This window comes from Tiliqua scincoides, chromosome 9 (assembly GCF_035046505.1).
Source record: "Tiliqua scincoides isolate rTilSci1 chromosome 9, rTilSci1.hap2, whole genome shotgun sequence".
Classification (NCBI taxonomy): Eukaryota; Metazoa; Chordata; class Lepidosauria; order Squamata; family Scincidae; genus Tiliqua; species Tiliqua scincoides.
In genome coordinates, this window is record NC_089829.1 from 6466649 (window position 1) to 6486050 (window position 19402).

General features: G+C 47.4%; 1 protein-coding gene across 1 annotated transcript in view; it reads left to right on the forward strand.

Annotated features, from left to right (window-relative positions):
- The window catches only part of AGRN (agrin), a 269059-nt gene that overhangs the window by 220304 nt on the left and 29353 nt on the right, over positions 1–19402 (forward strand). Inside the window, exons 15-22 of the mRNA XM_066637393.1 lie at positions 5415–5558; positions 6608–6732; positions 7690–7795; positions 9895–10275; positions 10922–11056; positions 16028–16155; positions 17040–17154; positions 18246–18365. Coding sequence (XP_066493490.1) covers positions 5415–5558; positions 6608–6732; positions 7690–7795; positions 9895–10275; positions 10922–11056; positions 16028–16155; positions 17040–17154; positions 18246–18365 — 1254 coding nt within the window. The remainder of the gene's footprint in view (positions 1–5414; positions 5559–6607; positions 6733–7689; positions 7796–9894; positions 10276–10921; positions 11057–16027; positions 16156–17039; positions 17155–18245; positions 18366–19402) is intronic.

Consider the following 19402-nt stretch of genomic DNA (forward strand, 5'->3'; position numbering starts at 1 on the left):
TATACCGCTTTTCAACAAAAAGTTCACAAAGCGGTTTACAGAGAAAATCAAATATCTAATGGCTCCTTGTCCCAAAAGGGCTCACAATCTAAAAAGATGCAAAGGAATACCAGCAGACAGCCACTAGAACAGACAGTGCTGGGGTGAGGTGGGCCAGTTACTCTCCCCCTGCTAAATAAAAGAGGAGCACCCACTTGAAAAAGTGCCTCTTATCCAGTTAGCAGGGGTTAAGAACTTAAATGGCCTCCTTTCCCCTGTCAGCAAGCAGCACATAGCCTTCTTGTTATTAATAACTGTAATAAATTATATGTAATATAGTTTTAAATTTAGTAATAAGTAATATAGTGTTTCAATATGAAATCAGCAGTCGAGTGTTTGTCGCTTTTATTGTGTCATGTCCCACATTTTCCTTGGTGGCCTACTTTTTGGGGTGCCTTGTCCTCTTTTGCTGTTATGATGTCCGGTCACCCTGGTCAGAATGGCACTTGGGACACGACCATCTCTAATCCAAATGAGCTACCCAGGGCAAAGGTGTTGGGAGCCCTTTTCAGGACTCTAGCGGTGAGGGAGGCTTCGACACTGATCGTCCTGATAGGCCCCTAGTAAAACAAATTCTAGATGACCAGTCAGTCTAGATCAGGGGTGCCCAAACCCTAGCCCTGGGGCCACTTGCAGCCCTCAAGGCTTCTCAATGCGGCCCTCAGGGAGCCCCCAGTCTCCAATGAGCCTCTGGCCCTCTGGAGATTTGTTGGAGCCTACACTGGCCCGATGCAACTGCTCTCAGTGTGAGGGCGACTGTTTGACCTCTCGCATGAGCTGTGGGCTTCCTCCACTGCTTCCTCTGATGCGGTAGCAGCAGCAAAGGAAAGTTCAGCCTTGCTTTTTGCAAGGCCTTTTATAGGCCTTGAGCTATTGCAAGACCTTCATTCATTCATGTTAAGTTCATCTTTAATAAATTCATTTATGTAAATTTATTCAAATTTTAAATGTAAATTAATTCTTTTTTCTGACACAGTGTCAGAGGGATGATGTGTCCCTTCTGCCAAAAACTTTGGACACCCCTGGTCTAGATGGTCAGTTGATAACATAGCAATAAACTGTACAAACTAAGCAAACCTAAGCACTTTCCACAGGGGTAACCATGTTAGCCTGTTTCAGGAAAAACAACCAAGAGCCTTGTGTTGCCTTATTTGAGCAACATTTTTCATGAACTAGATCCCACTTCTTTGTATAAAAATATACACATTTTCTGCCAGTCACAAAATCTTTTCTTGATGTGGAATTTCAGTTCAGTGTGTGTGTGTGTGTGTGTGTGTGCGCGCGCGCGCGCAGATCAGTGGTTCTCAAACTGTGGGTCTGGGCCCACTAGGTGGGTCACTAGCCAATTTCAGGTAGGTCCCCGTTCATTTCAATATTTTATTTTTCATACATTCGACTGGATGCCACCATGGTATGTGACTGCATTTGGGAAAATGTTACAGACCTGTACTTTGAACAAGCTACTATGTATATTCTTTTAACAATGATAGTCAATGGGATTTACTCCTGGGCAAGTGTGGGTAGGATTGCAGCCTAGGATTGTTCCAAATGTTCCTGCTTGACGATGTCAGTTCCGGTCATGACATCACTTCCGGTGGATCCGGACAGATTCTCATTCCAAAAAGTGGATCCCGGTGCTAAATGTATGCGAACCACTGGGCTGGATGAACCACGCAAGTGCACACAAGTAATAAAAATATAGTTTTAAAGCACAGGGGTGCACGTGCACTTGTGCCGTTCATTTAAACAGCTCATGTATAGCTGCTGGATACCAAGTCTTAGACCAGGGATGCTCACACTTTTTTGGCTTGAGAGCTACTTTGAAACCCAGCAAGGCCCGGAGATCTACCAGAGTTTTTTTTACAATGTTCGCGCCATCATAACATATAACATTTATGTGTACAATGTATGTTGGTGTACCTTGAGCCCCACTGAGTATAACAGGACTTACTCCTGAGTAGACATGCCTAGGATTAGGCTGTGAGGCTGCAATCCTAGCCACACTTACCTGGGAGTAAGCCCCATTGAGTACAATGGCCTTACTCCCGGCGTTTCCTCCCAGAGGCACCTGAAGGGGGGGGTCGGCACTCCGCGATCTACTCATTTTGCCTCGCGATCTACCGGTAGATTGCGATCCACCTATTGAGCACCCCTGTCTTAGACTATTGGTCCATTGACCTGCACTGACAGGCAGTAGCAGGTAGAGCCTTTTTCTAGTCCTCCCTGGAGCTGCTAAGGATTGAACACCGGCCATTGACTGAATAGCTAACCCCCCTTCCTCCCACCCTGGCACGGCTTCTTCCCATCCCTGTTTAATCCAGAGTCCCTAATTGCTCCTATATTTCTATCAGGAACAAATAGTCCCGTTTAGAAACAGGGAGGATTCCTTGCCTCCGTGTTGTTCTCTAGATCTGCATCGACACCATTCCCTGTGCAAACAAGGAAGTGAACTGCAAAGGGGCAGCGGGAGGGAAGGGAGGGGCCCGGGGTGGAAGGCCATGTTAATTTCAAGCTCCATTGGAGACAAAAGCAAAGAAATCGATAGAGTGGCAAATGGGGAGAGGGGGGAATCGACGGGGGACGAAGAGTTATTTGGAAGGTCTTGCAAACAAGAGAGAAAATGAATTTTTCTGTGTGTGTGTGTGTGTGTGTGTGTGTGAAATTATTATAGAGACATCTCCCTGTTCCTGTCTTCTCCCTCCCTTGTGCAATGGGTCTCAATTATTCTGGGATAGTCTGTCGTCAAATGGAGTTGATTTTATTCCTCCCCCCCTCCCTTTGGAAAAAAAACTGCTTTTGCAATGTTTAAGTACCGAACTGGAACCTCAGTTCTTTGGGGTTCCATTCCGCGCTTCTGAGAAAAAGCCTTGCTTCATTAACATTAAAAGACACACGCTAGAGAACGGAGTTGATAACTGAAAGCGGAAGATCACGCTGGGGCCCTGAAATGATCGTGTTTAATAGCCCTCCTCATTAACCGAGGGAACTGATGACTGGAGGGGTTGGGGTGAATTCTCTGCCCTTCTGAATGCAGCTGTCCCTTTTTAAAGGGAGCCCTGCCAGTTGAAGCAGAGATGAATTCCCCTCACGCCCCATTGTGGATGTGGTTTTTTAAATCATTTTTGCCCTCGTCCCTTCTTTCAACACTTACCTGAAACATTGGGAACTCACACACTGTTGTGTGTGCTTGCACACCTTACACGATGGTGTCGTTTTTTGAAGGACTCCAGTGGGGGGCTCTGCCTCACCTGCCTTCCCACCCACTACATTTCCCTGGTCTCTGTGTGTGTGTGTGTGTGTGTGTGTGTGTGTGTGTGTGTGAGAGAGAGAGAGAGAGAGAGAGAGAGAGAGAGAACAGAATATTTGTTTACATAGTTCACTTGGTGTACCTGTCACTTTACAGGTCCCTGCCCTAAGGGGCTTGCAGTCAAGATCTCAACACAAGGGGAGAGGGTTGGAATGAAGGCTGGGGTAAAATCAGGAAGCGTATGTGAGAGGACAGCTCCCTGCCCCAAGGAGTTTACAGTCAAAATACAGACACATGAGGAATAGAGGGAGGGAATTGGGATGGATTCAGGGGTAAACAAGAGAAGCCTATGCAATAGTTTGTTACACATAGTTTAACTTTGTTACAGTTGGAAACGGGGACTAAGGCATGGTACCGGAGAAAATGAGCTTAACTAGGATGGGGTTGTTGGAGGCCACTGAGGACTAGAGCCTTGAGTGTCTGAATCTGTGTCCTCTTGCCCTGTGTGGTGGGCTGGCCAGCTAAAAGATTTGGGGTGCAATCCTAACCAACTTTCCAGCACCAAGGTAAGGGCAATGCAACTCCAGAGTAAGGGAACAAATATTGCCTTACCTTGAGGAGGCCTCTGTGACTGTCCCCCAACTGCAGGATGCAGCACATGCCTCACTGGTACAGCTGTGTCAGTGCTGGAAAGTCCATGGAATCATACAGTTGGAAGGGTCATCTAGTCCAACCCCCTGCCTTAGACATTTGCCTAGGATTGCGCCCTTGCAGGGCTAGGGACAGAGGTATTTGGAAATGGTGCTATTTATTTTACTCAGAAGTAAGCCCATTGTGTTCAGTAAGACGTAGGCTGTGATCCTATCTTGCTCACTGGAAACAAACACCTCTAGCTATGGAGTCCTCCAGATGGATTCCACCTACCAAGGCGGCCCTACAAGGCAGCTTCGTTGGAGCGGCCCAGCATCCGCAATGGTATTATCCTACCTCCAGATTCAGGAGCAGTGTGTCACCGACTCCCAGTTGCAGAAGAGCAGTTCACCTCCTGCTTGTGGGCCTCCCAGAGACAGTTGGTGGGGAAATGGGATGCTAGCCTAGATGGGCCTGAGGCCTGATCCAGCAGGGTTCCTCTGTTTCTATGGTTTTGCATGAACGCAAAGATTCTCTCCTGTTGGTTCCCCCTCCCAAGTGATTGGTATTCAGTGGTATCCCACCTCTCTACGTGGATGTTTGAATAGCCATTAATAGTTCCATTCTCGACAAAGGCATCAAATCCCCTTTTAAAGCCTTCAAAAGCCAGGGACTATCGCCACAGCCGGTGGGTGGCCGTCTTGTGCACAAAGAGGTCCTCCCTTTTGTCCGTCTCAAATTTCCCACCAATCCTTCTTTAATTAGGTGGCCCTTAGTTCTTGTGTTGGGAGAAAGGGAGAACTCCACCTTCACCTCTCCATGCATAATTGTGATGCCTGAATCACGTCCCCACCTTAGCTGCCTTTTTTCCAAGCTAAAAAGCCACAAACGTTGTCGGTTTCCTCAAAGGGAAAGTGCTGTGTCCGTTTGATCTTTTTTTTTTGTCTCCTTCTGCACCTTTTCTAGCTCTGAAATACATCTGGTTAGTCTAAGACCAGGCCCACTTTTCCACTGCAGCCAGATGGGTTTATAAAATCTATGGACACGGATTGATTTAGAGGCATTACGATCTGGTCCATCCAATTTTCATTCCCTTTCCTAATAACCCTTAATGTCTTTGCCTTCGCCTTTTTTGTGTTTGCCTTGAGCTTTTCATTGAGCTATCTACTTATGACCCCAAAAACCTCTTTTTTGAACCATCGCAGCCCATCCCTGTGAGGTTTGCTGGCTTCCGCTGTTGTGGTGGGATGCTTTGGGGTTGAGCTCAGTGTCAACTATCTCCTGTGTTGTCCTAAGGTTCTGGGTTTGTGGACTCATGGGTTGCTTCCCAGGGGCTTAACTCAATGGTGCAGACCCTGCTTTAATGCAGAAAGTCCCAACGTCCTCTCCAGGCAAGACTGGGTAAAGACCCCTTCCTGGAACCCTGGAGCTAATAAGCGAGGAATGAAGACGGGCAAGATAGCGATGCAACAGCACAATCTGTTCTTTCCCTCCGAAGCTTGTCACTGTGATGCTGTGGGCTCCGTGCGGGATGACTGTGAGCAGATGACCGGCTTGTGTTCCTGTAAACCTGGCATCACAGGAATGAAGTGCAACCAGTGTCCCAATGGGAGCAAGCTGGGAATGTCTGGCTGTGAGAAAGGTGAGGGGGATTGGGCAGGAGGGCTGGTTCTTTACTGGCTTCTGTGTTGCTGTCGCTGGTGGGAAAATCCAATTGCTCTGTGACTAGCGTCTTGTACAGGGGTGCTCAAACTTTCAACTTTAGGGATGCTGGACCTTTAACAAGTGTATAGAAGAGAGAATTTCAGCATGTGCAGCTTGTCATCTGTGGGATGACAAGTTGTACCTGCTGCAATTCTCTCTTCTATACACTTGTTAAAGGTCCAGCATCCCTAAAGTTGAAAGTTTGAGCACCCCTGGTCTTGTAGGTACAATCTTAGTTACAAAAAACATCTGGCTAGCCAGGAAGCTGTGACCAAATATATAACTTAAATCTCAGGACTTCCTTGTATTTTTTTTTAATAGTCCCGTTTAACAATTTGGTTTTAGCTCCATTTCAGATGCATTTTTAAAGTATCCGGTTCAGTTCCAGGTTGTACACTGAAAATGCAAACCTGTGCATGTCTACTCAGAAGTAGGTTTCATTGAATTCAGTGGGACTTACGACCCCATCCTGAGCTGCCTGGCACTTCTTCGGCGTCAAAAATGGCTTCCACAGTGTCCTGTGCTCAAGCAGCCAGCAGCAGCTCCGCGGGAGAAGAGGACTTTCATCCTCTTCACCTGAGTAAGGGAAGTAGCCCTACAATGGGGCTACTCAACTCTGCAATGGCTCTTTAGCTGGCGCAGAATCAAAAAGCCTCATTATTTTCCATAATCGCAAAGTGCTATACAAATGCTGAATGCTGTGATTACATCAATGACTATTTAAGAAAAAATATGCATTGCTTTTAAACTGTTTTTGACATTTTTTAGAGTTTTAGCAAACAGAAGACACTGAACTGGATGAACAAAAAGCAAAATAAATTGTCAAATGCAAGCGAAGTGCTTGAGGAGTGAACCACTTATTTTGTACGGGCTACCACTTTTTGCGTTTAGGGATTAGATTCTAGTTCACAAAAAAAAAGAAAAAGGAACACTGAGCTGGTCTGTTGGTCCAGGCCCAGCCTGACTCCTTGGTTCTGCCTTCCTCAGATCCCACTGCACCCTCATCTTGTTCCGGAATGGCTTGTGAGTTTGGGGCGTCGTGTGTGGAAGTGAATGGCTTTGCTCATTGTGAATGTCCATCTCTGCTCTGTACCGAGGCCAACACAACCAAGGTGAGGGGGAAAGGAGAGGACCAGTGGATAGGGGTTGGAAAGGAAAGCTCACAAGGTCTTCTTGAGCTGGGGATCAAAGGCCAAAGGGGTTTGCATGTTGTTGGCAACTTCTGAAGTTGCCTTCTTCTTTTACCTTCTATCTGGTCATATATATATTTTTCTTATTAATAGCAATTGTTCCCCTGCACATGCCCGATCTCGGAAGCTAAGCAGGGTCAGGCCTGGTTAGTACTTGGATGGGAGACCGCCTGGGAATACCGGGTGCTGTAGGCTTATACCATGATCTCGGAAGCTAAGCAGGGTCAGGCCTGGTTAGTACTTAGATGGGAGACCGCCTGGGAATACCAGGGGCTGTAGGCTTATACCATGATCTCGGAAGCTAAGCAGGGTCAGGCCTGGTTAGTACTTGGATGAGAGACCGCCTGGGAATACCGGGTGCTATAGGCTTATACCATAGTCTTTCCAGACTGAAGGTTGCCAACCAAACCAAATAAAGTTTAGATAGTATTGCTTTACTAATGGTTGTCTTGTAAAAACAACAACCTTATAGGGTAGGTTGCCATTCAGATGGGAGAACAGTTGAGCTTGAGACATGGAGACTTTCCCAAAAAGCCTCCCTTGAATCCATAGCTGAGACAGGCTTTGAACCTTGGGTGTCTGGGCCATCTATCCCCTAACTCCTCCCTTAATGTTACTTTCGTTCCTCTTTACTCACCTTTCAAGTTGCTGCCATATTTTCCCCAGAATCCCATTGGGCTTTGGTCAATGTTCCAGACCTATTAATAGAGGCACATCCCAATGGCTTCTGATTGCCATTTTTTTTTCTCTCTTTGGGCACAATCCTAACTACGTCTACTCAGAAGTTCTAAGTCCTATTTTGTTCAATGGGGCTTACTCTCAGGAAAGTGTGGTTAGGATGGCAACCTTTGTCTCTCACTGACACAATGCCTTTCCTAGGTCTGTGGTTCTGATGGCGTGACTTATGGTGACCAATGCCAGCTAAAGACAATTGCATGCCGGCAAGGGAAGGTTATAGAGGTGAAGCATTTCGGTCAATGCCAAGGTAAGTCTGTTGGTGTTGTATTTTTGTTTCAGTGATTGCATAGCCAAGTAGGGCCTTGTACTGAACTTGTTTATTTTATTTTTACATTTGTAAAATGCTCTGCATTCCCCTTGTTGAGTGTCTTATGTGTTTATTTAACAAAATTCTGTTCTGATTTCCTTGCAGCATTCAGGGTACTCAAGGCAAACGTGTCCCTCTAAAAGGCTCACCAAATGGTGCTGAAATTGTGCTTGCGTGTCTAAATTAGCCCTACAAAGCTTTAAAGACCTGTCTCTCATGGGGAACGCTGAGCAGAACTCTCCCCTGACACTTCGGGGTTTCATGCATGAATCCCAATTAGTCCTCAAAATTGTAAAGCGAGACAAAAAACATTAGTCTTGAATTGTCTGACACTAGTGATCCGGGAAAGTCAAATACTGGATTTGTTCTGAAACAGAAGGGAGAAAATGGATATTCTTCCCGGCCCTGATTCCCGATGAGAAATTGCTGAGAGATGCCATTGATTTTGGGCGTGTGATTTGCGAGCCACTCTGATATACTGACCTGAGCTGGAATTAAATTGGCAAGGGAGGTGCCTTGGGAATCCACATCTCGCCAGGCAATTCCGCCCCCACCTCGCAAGTCATTCTGCAACAGCTTAATTGTACGTGACTTGGCAACGCATCTCATGGTTCCTCTTGTCTTCAGTCCATTTAAGCTGGATAAAATTTATAAAACTTCGTATGATTATATAGATTTTGTGGAAGTTGCATCAAGCCAACAGTGCTTGGCCGTGCGGGCTGCGCATTCTCCCTTGTGTGTTGCGCTCTCCTTGAACACGTACTTTGTGTCCCTTTCTCCCACCACCACCTTCCTTGATCACACCTCAAGACCCAACTTTTTGACTTCTAACATACATATGCTTTTGAATCAGACATGGGCTCCTTGTGACCCACCATAGTAAATGCAGACCATGGTGCCTGGCTTTATATTCTCCTAGCCTACCCCTAATTCAGAGGTTCTCAAACTGTGGGTCCAGGACCCATCACTGGGTCGTGACCCAATTTTTGGTGGTTCGTGAAACTGACAGGGCAGATTTGGCTATGTGCATCAAGGGTTAAACAAGCTGCTACTTGGGGGGGAGCACTGCTGCCCAATCACCGTTATAGCCACACCCCATGGCATTTATAAATCAGGCAGCAATCTCTAGGGCAGATTTGGCGAACCTATGGCACGCGTGCCAGAGAAGGCACTCCGAGCCATTTCTGTGGGCACGCGCGCTGAGCCAGGCAGCCTGGAGAGGGGCGCTGAAGCTGCTGCCTCCTCTCCCTTCACTCCTTGCCCCCACCTGCCCCGAGTTTGTTTCCCTCCCCGTTTTTCCCTTCCCCAACGCTCCAGCAGGCTCAGCCAATCAGCATCCAGCAGACTCCTGGCTTTTTCGGTTAGAATGGCTCAGGGCCCTTCACTGGCTGAAGACCAGCCAATCCTGAGCTGCTCTGCTCCTCAGCCATTTGAACCTTTGTAGCCCGCCTTTCCAGCTCCCCACTCAGTGCCAGGAGAGGCTTTTCCTCCGCAGCACAGGCGCAGCTGGGGGTGAGCAACGCAGCCAGAGACAAAGCCTGTGTGTCTACTCAGAAGTAAGTCCCATTACAGTCAGTGGGGCTTGCTCCCAGGAAAGTGTGGCTGGGATTGCAGCCTCAGAGCCCAAGCCCATGCAGGTCTACTCAGAAGGAAGTCCCATTGCAGCCACCCCTTCCCTGCCAATATTTCCTTACCCAGCATGTAATTAGTCTGTGGAACTCTTTGCCACAGGAAGCGGTGATGACAACTTGCCTGGATGCCTTTAAGAAGGGATTGGACAAATTTCTAGAGGAAAAGTTCATTACGGGTTACAAGTAATAGTAGGTAAAAGATGTTAATGTACGAGTTGTTTTTTTCCAAACTAAAACCTCAGTATTCAGGTTAAATTGCCGTGTTGGCACTTTGCGATAAATAAGTGGGTTTTGGGTTGCAGTTTGGGCACTCGGTCTCTAAAAGGTTCACCATCACTGCTCTAGGGTCTCCGAAAAGTTTAGGAACCACCTATCTAATTGTTTGCTCTTCTCGGCTTCTCTTTTCAGAGTCCATCAGCCACGCCAGCCATGCTACACCACCTGCCACCATACAACCTGTGGACTCCCCTCTCCTCCTCCTTCCTCCCCCCCGAACGACTCCCCCGGCAACTGAGCAGGCCAAGACAGCGGCCAGTTCGCATCATGTGGAAGTCAAGGCCACTCCTCAGAGTCAGCCTGTCACCCGGAGGATAACGACGGCTCGTCCAGTCACCACATCCTGGATCCACCACGGCATACGTCACACTACCGTCCGCCCCCTCTCCACAGCGCCTATCGTCCCTGTCACCCCCCAGCCCGCTTACGCTGAATCGGGTAGCGCTGAAGGAAGTGGGGACCAAGAGATGGGAATCAGCGGAGACCAAGAAGGCAGCGGGGCGAGCTCTGCTGGTCAGTTGATGTCCCTTTTTGCACTGTGGTGGTGCCAAACCTTCTGTGGCTGCAGGTTTCTGAGCCTAAGAGCCACACCGCGAGGCATTGGTTTGGCCCAGGAAATGTTTCCAAACTTTCGGTAGCAAAAGCACATGCCTGCTCTCTCCCTCACCTTTGCATTAAAATTGAAGATGCCTGTTCTTCACTCTTGATAAAAAGAATATTCACTGTTAAAGGCCCAAAATGACTTGTGATATTCTAACGCAGCTATTTTCAACCTTTTTCAACTCGTAGCACACTGACAAGGTGTTGAAGTTGTCAAGGCACAGCATCAGTCTTTTGACAAATGATAAGGCACACCCATTGTTAGCAGGGGCTTGAATCCCTCAAGGGGTTTAAGAATAAATCACCTCCCCCAAACTTCTGTGGCACACCTGCAGACCATTTGGGGCACACCAGTGTGCTGTGGCGCAGGGGTTGAATAATCACTGCTCTAATGAGTAGGCTGCTGACACAATAATAGTGAATATCATTTTGTTCATACTTTTTGAGAGTGCTTTACCTACCCTGGGAATCAGGCCCGCTGAGTTCAGTGGTCCTTAGTTCTGCCTAGAAATGCTTAGGGTTGTGCTGTTAGCCACTACTTCTTCCTCTTGTCTTGCAGGCGACGAGGAGATAGAAGAAACTAAGGTGACCGGCACCCCAGTCATAGAGAGGGCTACATGTTACAACACCCCCTTGGGATGCTGTTCTGATGGGAAGACTGCGGCTGCCGACTCAGAGGGAAGCAACTGTCCAGGTGAATGCGGTCTCTTGGTCTTGTAGCATTTTCCAGGACGTGGTGCTTTACTGGTTCATGACTTGCATAAGGGGATGATGATGATGATAATGATTCCTTCAGTATGCCTTTGCATTTTGCAACAGAAGATAGTTCACTGTCCCGAGGCTGTTGAAATCTAGACACAGACATGAGGAAGATGGCCAAGGAAGAGGTGGGGAGCAGTGGCAGATCAGTGGGGAGAAGAACATACAGGTTGAGTCTCATTATTCGCGAGGGTTCCGTTCCCAGAACTGACGTGGATGGCAAAAATCGTACTAAAGCAAATGCATTTAGAAAGCAATGTCCCTTTGCTAGGCCATTTAAAAACATCCTTGCTGACCTTTGTGATGTATGACAGAGTCATTAGGCAGGCAGTCCATCAATCAGTCTCTCTCCAGGCACTTATAACGGCTTCACTCCGAGCCAGTGACCCTTTCTTTCACCTGGAGCGCAGTGCTGGGAAAGAATGCAAAGTGATCATTTTTCTTTCACATGCTCAGGGGGAAGGGAAGGGAGTGGCCGCTTGCCAGTGAAGCTGTTCTAAGTGCCTGGAGAGAGAATGATTGACGGGTTGTCAGCCAGCTGCCCTCTCTCGCATTAACGAGGCTATTGTTAAATGGCTGTTTTTGAAGATGTCTGTTCTTCACTCTTGATCAAAAATATTCACTGTTAAAGGCCCTGTTTAACTGGCCCTTGTCATCGCATGGAGATAAAACCTCGGGTGAAAAATCAGTGGATAATTAGGTTATACCTGTATATGTGAGTGTAGTTGTGAATGTAGGGTAAGGGGACAAGGGAGTTCTGCCAAGGGCTTCATGGAAAAGATGGAATATGAAGGAAGCAAGCGAGGATCTGTTTCAATTCTCAGAGATTCCCAGCCCCTGAACTGTCACTGTGCAGAAGAGTCCGTGGATCCCCTAACAAAAGGGACTTGATTAAGCCCACAGTGACTGTTTTGAGAAATCGTGATTGACACACAGCCCTGAACATCTGATTCCCAACTGAAAGCAGTGGGGAACACATGGTGTATGTTCCCGTATCTCTTTGGTGCTTTTCCATATTGGCCAAACCTGGCTTGCTTCAGTCATCAAGAGCTGAGACCTGGAAGCTCCACTCCCAGCATGCAACAGGAGACCCCTTGAAGAGCCCAGCCAGCAAGTGGGAAAGGCGCAACCTTAGTTTCCCTTCTTCTTTCCCTGCCCTTCGCCATGCACTGCTATGGGGTCGTTCACTCTTTTCTTTACTTCCTCTCTTTCCAATGGAAGAATAGAGTGAAATGGCAACAGCACGCACTCAGTGTGGAAAGGTGGAGAAAGAGGAGATGGGGCAGTGTGGAGGGTGGGAGACTAAGGAGGTCCACTGGAGATGTGGGGCCTTGGCCAGAGCAACATCTCTGGAGCCATAAAGCCTCTGGCACCATTTCCCTCATCTAGGTCCCAAGCCCTGCCCGCTAACCAAATGGTGCAGGCCTGAGCCTCAAGACAAAATGGCGGCCCAGCTGTGATGCCCTCCCTGAGGCCGGGCGGGCTCCCGGACCCACTTCTGGAGCCTGACCCATGTGCTGAGGGCTTTGTAGATGGTGGCATTCAGGTTCATTGAATGTGCTCTCCTAGGATCTGTTTTGCTCAGAGATGCCTGTGATGGCTGCAGCAGCTCTCTCGGATCTTTCCAGTGCTGCCTGGCATCCTTTTCTGCTAAAGACAGCAAGAAACACAGCCAGTGGCCTTCTGTATGCAGAGCAGGTGCTCCACCAAAGCCCTGTGGAGGCTCAAGACGAATGTACGCAGCTGCCTGACGGAGTCAGAGCACCAGCAGTCCAGCTAGCTGTTTTGCCCGCACACTGGTTGGCAGCATCTCTTCAGCTGTCCAGGTCTTTCGCAGACCTACCTGGAAATGCCTCCAGGGTTTGAACCTGGGCCCTTCTGTTTGCCAAAGAGAGCCTTTACCATTGTGCTGTGGATACCCCTTCCTGGTGAACACAGGAAGTGCCTTCTCCTGAGTTGGAGCTGCTCTCGCCCACCATCAGTGTTCCCTCTAAGCTGCATGCTATGCAGCTCGAAACCAAACTTGGTGCTCGGCTTTCCCAGAAGCCCAGCGATTACATCTTGATGTCCTCGCCCAGCATCTGAAGATGCCACTGAACAGCCACGGAAGGGGTCCGTGCAGCAGTGCCTTAGCGGGAACACTGCCCACCCCTCCTTCTCCTCCGTGCTTTGTGTTCTGCTCCATTTCCCCCCCCCCCAATCCATGGACTGAAAGGAGGAGTGATAGGGGCAGGCACCTTTGGCGGCCTCAAGAACAGGCCAGCCCTGGGGTATCATTTATATCAGCTTTTCTTCTACATCTTTGCCTCCAGTTCTTCTGTTCTTTCCTTAAGATCATAAGAACATAAGAACAGCCCCACTGGATCAGGCCATAGGCCCATCTAGTCCAGCTTCCTGTATCTCACAGCGGCCCACCAAATGCCCCAGGGAGCACACCAGATAACAAGAGACCTGCAAGGCCTCCTGGGAATTGTAGTTAAGAACATAAGAACAGCCCCACTGGATCAGGCCATAGGCCCATCTAGTCCAGCTTCCTGTATCTCACAGCGGCCCACCAAATGCCCCAGGGAGTACACCAGACAACAAGACCTGCAAGGTCTCCTGGGAATTGTAGTTTAAGAACATAAGAACAGCCCCACTGGATCAGGCCAGAGGCCCATCTAGTCCAGCTTCCTGTATCTCACAGCGGCCCACCAAATGCCCCAGGGAGTACACCAGACAACAAGACCTGCAAGGTCTCCTGGGAATTGTAGTTTAAGAACATAAGAACAGCCCCACTGGATCAGGTCATAGGCCCATCTAGTCCAGCTTCCTGTATCTCACAGCGGCCCACCAAATGCCCCAGGGAGCACACCAGATAACAAGAGACCTCATCCTGGTGCCCTCCCTTGCATCTGGCCTTCTGACATAGCCCATTTCTAAAATCGGGAGGTTGCACATACGCATCATGGCTTGTAACCCGTAATGGATTTTTCCTCCAGAAACTTGTCCAATCCCCTTTTAAAGGCATCCAGGCCAGACGCCATCACCACATCCTGTGGCAAGGAGTTCCACAGACCAACCACGCGCTGAGTAAAGAAATATTTTCTTTTGTCTGTCCTAACTCTCCCAACACTCAATTTGAGTGGATGTCCCCTGGTTCTGGTGCTATGTGAGAGTGTCAAGAGCATCTCTCTATCCACTCCGTCCATCCTTCTTTGGAAGCTGTTTTGCTGTTCAGTATGGCTTTGAATTGTACCAGAGATGCTGGAACGTACCATGAAATATTGTTCATGGCATCCCATCAGTGCTGCTGACAGGGTGCTGGCGGTCTCTGGGCAAAGTTCTGTGCTACCCCCCCTTAACTCCCCCCCCCCACTGAATGCTCGGGGTGGCCAGACTGGTGGGCCCCTTGATGGATGTGAGCTGACCTCTGGTACTACTCCTGTGCATAATGGTGACACTGAATAAGCAGGAATATTATTATTTATTTACTATTATTATATTATAATTATTATTATTTTGGTTAATCACAGCCCACCTGGTGGTGGCTGGTGTTTTCTAAATATTGAGTCCTTCCCAAGGACCTAGGAGACTTAGAGGTATCTATGTAGAATATGTGCAGTTCCAAATATTATTATTATATATCAGGGGTGTCCAAAGTTTTCGGCAGGAGGGCCATATCATCTCTCTGACACTGTGTCGGGGGCCGGGGACAAAAAAGAATTAATTTACATTTTAAATTTGAATAAATTTACATAAGTTTACATAAATTAATATACTAGAGATGGAACTTATATGAATGAATGAAGGTTTTGCAATAGGTCAAGGCCTATAAAAGGCCTTGCGCAAAGCAAGGCTGGCCTTTTCTTTGCTGCCGCTACTGCATCACAGAGTGAAACAGCAAGCAGTGGAGGGAGCCCTCATCCCACAGCTCACACGAGAGGTCAAACAGCTGCCCTCACGCTGAGAGCAGTTGTGTCGGGCCAGTGCGGGCTCCAGCAAGTTTCCGGAGGGCCACAGTCTCACTGGAGGCTGGGGTCTCCCTGAGGGCCGCATTGGGAGTCTTCGAGGGCCACAAGTGGCCCCAGGGCCGGGGTTTGGGCACCCCTGTTATATATTATTATTAGGAATAGTTACATACATTCCTCTTTTCAACAAAAAAAAGTTCACAAAGCACTTTTTGTAGAGCTAAATAAATACTGGGGATACTTTTGTCCCACTGCTAAATCCTACCCTGATCCATCCCTGACTGCTGCCTTTCGCTGCTGTCCCTTCCCAGAATTCCTTGCACTTTGTCCGTGTTGTTTCATGGCGGGAATCATACAAGAGAGAAGATCCCCTTTCCTACCTCTGTCTCTTGCCCTTCTTTCATTGTCTTTTGGTTTCCTACCTAGAATAAGGCTGCAATCCTGGGCATGCTTATCTGGGAGTAGGGTCTGTTCAACTCCGTGGGGCTTGCTTCTGAGAAGACATGCATCAGATTGCACTGAAGGTCTGACTTTTGCATGCAAACGGCCAAGTCTATATATGTGACGTGTCTCTTCTTCTAAGCTAACCATCTCTCTCTTGTTGCCCAGCCGGTCCAGGAGGGCCTCAATCCAGGGTGGAGCTGGGAGGAACCTGTATGGTAAACGCTGCCAATTCTGAAACCTGCAGATCTCACCATATTGACCTGGCATTCTCCAAACACTAACCCTCCATAGCGCTGCCCCAATCCATACAAACTAACCCCGAACTCTGGCGTTATCCACACACTGCCATCTCGCTTTTCCCCACTAAGGGACTGAACACTCTTTTCCCCCTGATAATTTGGCTATGAAAACGGATTTAAAAACAATCTGTTTATTGAATTGAAAGTCAGTTTCCAGTTAATAAAGCATTTCCTTGTGGGTTTGTCTCTTCTCTGACCCTTCCGTTCTTGCAGCAACCAAAGTATTCCAGGGAATCCTCATTTTGGAAGAGGTGGAAGGCCAAGAGCTTTTCTACACACCAGAGATGGCTGACCCCAAGTCGGAGCTCTTTGGTGAGACTGCCAGGAGCATTGAAAGTGCGGTAAGCATGGGTGCAGAAAATGAAGGCGCCAGGAGCCACTGTCTGGTGGGAGGTACAATTCCCACTCCAGCCCCTGCAATTTCACAGTTTTAAAGAAAGCTGGAGTTTATCACGCTTGCAGAGAGTCAAACAAACAATCATTGCAAACTCCCATAATAATAGTACCTAGTATTTATATCGCATTTTTTAGAATGTTGAGTGTACTTCACATTCATTACTTCAATAATAGTTAACAACAACCCAGCAGAGCAGTGGTGCTCACACATTCAGCACTGGGACCCACATCTTAGAATGAGAATCTGTCAGGACCCACCGGAACTGATGTCATGACTGTAAGTGACATCATTGAGCAGGAAAATTTTTAACAATCCTAGGCTGCAATTCTGCCCACACTTACCCAGGAGTCAGTCCCATTGACTATCATTGTTAAAAGAATATAGTTCACCGCTTTGTGAACTTTTTGTTGAAAAGCGGTATATAAATACGGTTGTTGTTGTTGTTGATGATGATGATGATGATGATGATGATAATAATAATAATAATATAGTAGCTTGTTAAAAGGTCTGTAACATTTCCCCAAATGCAGTCACCTACCAAGGGAGCATCAAGTCTAATACATTAAAAATAAAATATTGAAGTGAATGGGGACCCACCTGGAATTGGCTTGTGACCCACCTAGTGGGTCCCAACCCACGGTTTGAGAAACACTGCAGTAGAGTATATCAGTATTTATTTACCAAAATACTGTGGTCATGTTAGTCTGCCTGCTTTTCACACTGGATTCAGTCAAGGAGCCTGGAGACAATGGTATGAATTTGTCACAGGGGCCTTTTTTAAAATCTGTCTGTCTGTCTCCTCCTCTGCCCCAATCTGCTGGATTGTAGCTGGATGAACTTTTCCGCAACTCTGACGTCAAGAAGGATTTCAAGAGCATTCGAGTGCGGGATTTGGGCCAGAGCCATGCTGTGCGTGTCATTGTCGAGTCCCACTTTGACCCAGGTGAGTGCTCTATCTCATCTCCATTTTTCACAGATCACATGCAACAGCAGCTACCTGTTTTGGCTGATGCTGGAGCAGGGGACGCCACTGAGCTCCACACTCAGCTACTAGAGAATTGCAACATTTTTTTTTTAAAAAAGATAGATTTCTAGCCCTTATGGTTGTGAAGATTATGACTGAAAGCACAGGTGCCATGGAAGTTGTCTTAACAAGCTAATATTTATTTATTTATTTATTTATTTATTTTTCACATTTTTATACTGCCCTTCCTCCAAAGAGCTCGGGGCGGTTTACACAGCTACTCCTCCTTTCTTTCTTGTCCTCACAACAACCCTGTGAGGTAGGTGAGGCTGAGAGAAAGTGACTGGCCCAAGGTCACCCAGGAAGCTTTGTGGCTAAGGGGGGGATTTGAACCTGGATCATCCAGGTCTAAGTCCACCTCCCAAACCGCTACACCACATGTAACATCAATTATAATGGTATTATATTTGCTTATTAAGTTACCCCTTTTGGCACCTGCATTTTCAATCATAATCTTCACGATCATAAGGACTAGAAACTTAGCTAACAGAAATGAACTTTTTAGGGGGATTAGGTTGCCGAAATAACTTCAACTTCAACCAGAAGCTGTGTTTCCAAAGAAAAACTCCACCTTTCCCTTCCAGATTAGCTTTCTGCAGAATTTCAGTTTTTTTCAACTTGGGGATGCACACAGCCCTATATGTAACCAAAATATATGTGGCAAAAAGAGGGGATGACTTTTTTTGCTTGGCAAGAGAGCCTGCTGTAACCTCGGCACATGTATCTGATAGAAGGCACAGAAGCACCTCCATTTTTCTTCCCTACTTCCCCCAACCCCAAAAAAATCCCTCTTAAGACATTCCCTTTGTTTGGCAAAATACAACAGGTGCATGTACCAGGGCAAAACCGTGGCTGGAACCAAGCGTTTGCCAGGCTGGAGATCTTTTCCTTTTTGTAGGGGATGAAGGATGAAAGGGCTTGATTTCCAGGGACTGCATGAAAAGGGAAGACACTTCAGAGCTTTCTGACTTCTTGTTCTCACCCTTCCTTCTTTTCTCGGGTTCTTTCAGCCACCTCCTACACATCCGGCGATATTCAGAGAGCCCTCCTAAAACAAATCAAAGCCTCGAAGAAGAAGACCATAATGGTGAAAAAGCCTCAGCAGGAGAACATCAAATTCATGGACTTTGGTGCGTGGGTTTTTTTGTGTGGTGTTTTGTACGTTATCCTCCTCTCCTGCTTTCCTCTCCTGTCTCTCCCCTCTCCTGCACATTTTCCCATTCAAAAGACAACTTCATTTAGATCTGCAGCCCATCAAAAACCTCCCCTTGGTATATTATCCCCACCTTCTTCTCCCCACCTCCAAAACTGGGGATTTTAGAGGCCATTTTTGTCTTGCAGAGACAACGTCGCTTTTGTCTGAAGCCTGGCAGTTTTCTGTCCTATTGAGGTGTGATTCTTCCATAAGCAGATTCCTCCAGATTCCCCTGGGGGATCCTGCTTTCACTAGTCTTTCAAACAGCCTTCATCTCTTTGGAATGAGGAAGAGAGACTTTGCATCGCAGTTAATTAGCACAAATTCGCCCCGGATATGTATGCAACACAGTTGTGATCCTGTGCAGGGTGGGGGTTCATTTACACCCCCTCGTACTCACATGTGTTCAAAGTCAGGGAAGGGCTTGATTCTCACATTTTACTCAATCATTTTAATTCAGGGGTCCCCCAAGTTTTGCCTGTCAAAGCCGAATCACTCCATAAGAACAGCCCCACTGGATCAGGCCATAGGCCCATCTAGTCCAGCTTCCTGTATCTCACAGCGGCCCACCCAATGCCCCAGGGAGCACACCAGATAACAAGAGACCTCATCCTGGTGCCCTCCCTTGCATCTGGCATTCTGACATAGCCTATTTCTAAAATCAGGAGGTTGCACTTACACATCATGGCTTGTACCCCGTAATGGATTTTTTCCTCCAGAAACTTGTCCAATCCCCTTTTAAAGGTGCCCAGGCTAGACGCCATCACCACATCCTGTGGCAAGGAGTTCCACAGACCAACCACACGCCGAGTAAAGAAATATTTTCTCTTGTCTGTTCTAACTCTCCCAACACTCCATTTTAGTGGATGTCCCCTGGTTCTGGTGTTATGTTATCCATCTTGCTCTTATAGTGGGCCAGAGCAAGTCAATTGTAGAAAACGAGACATTTTCTACAAAACACTTAAGAATTTT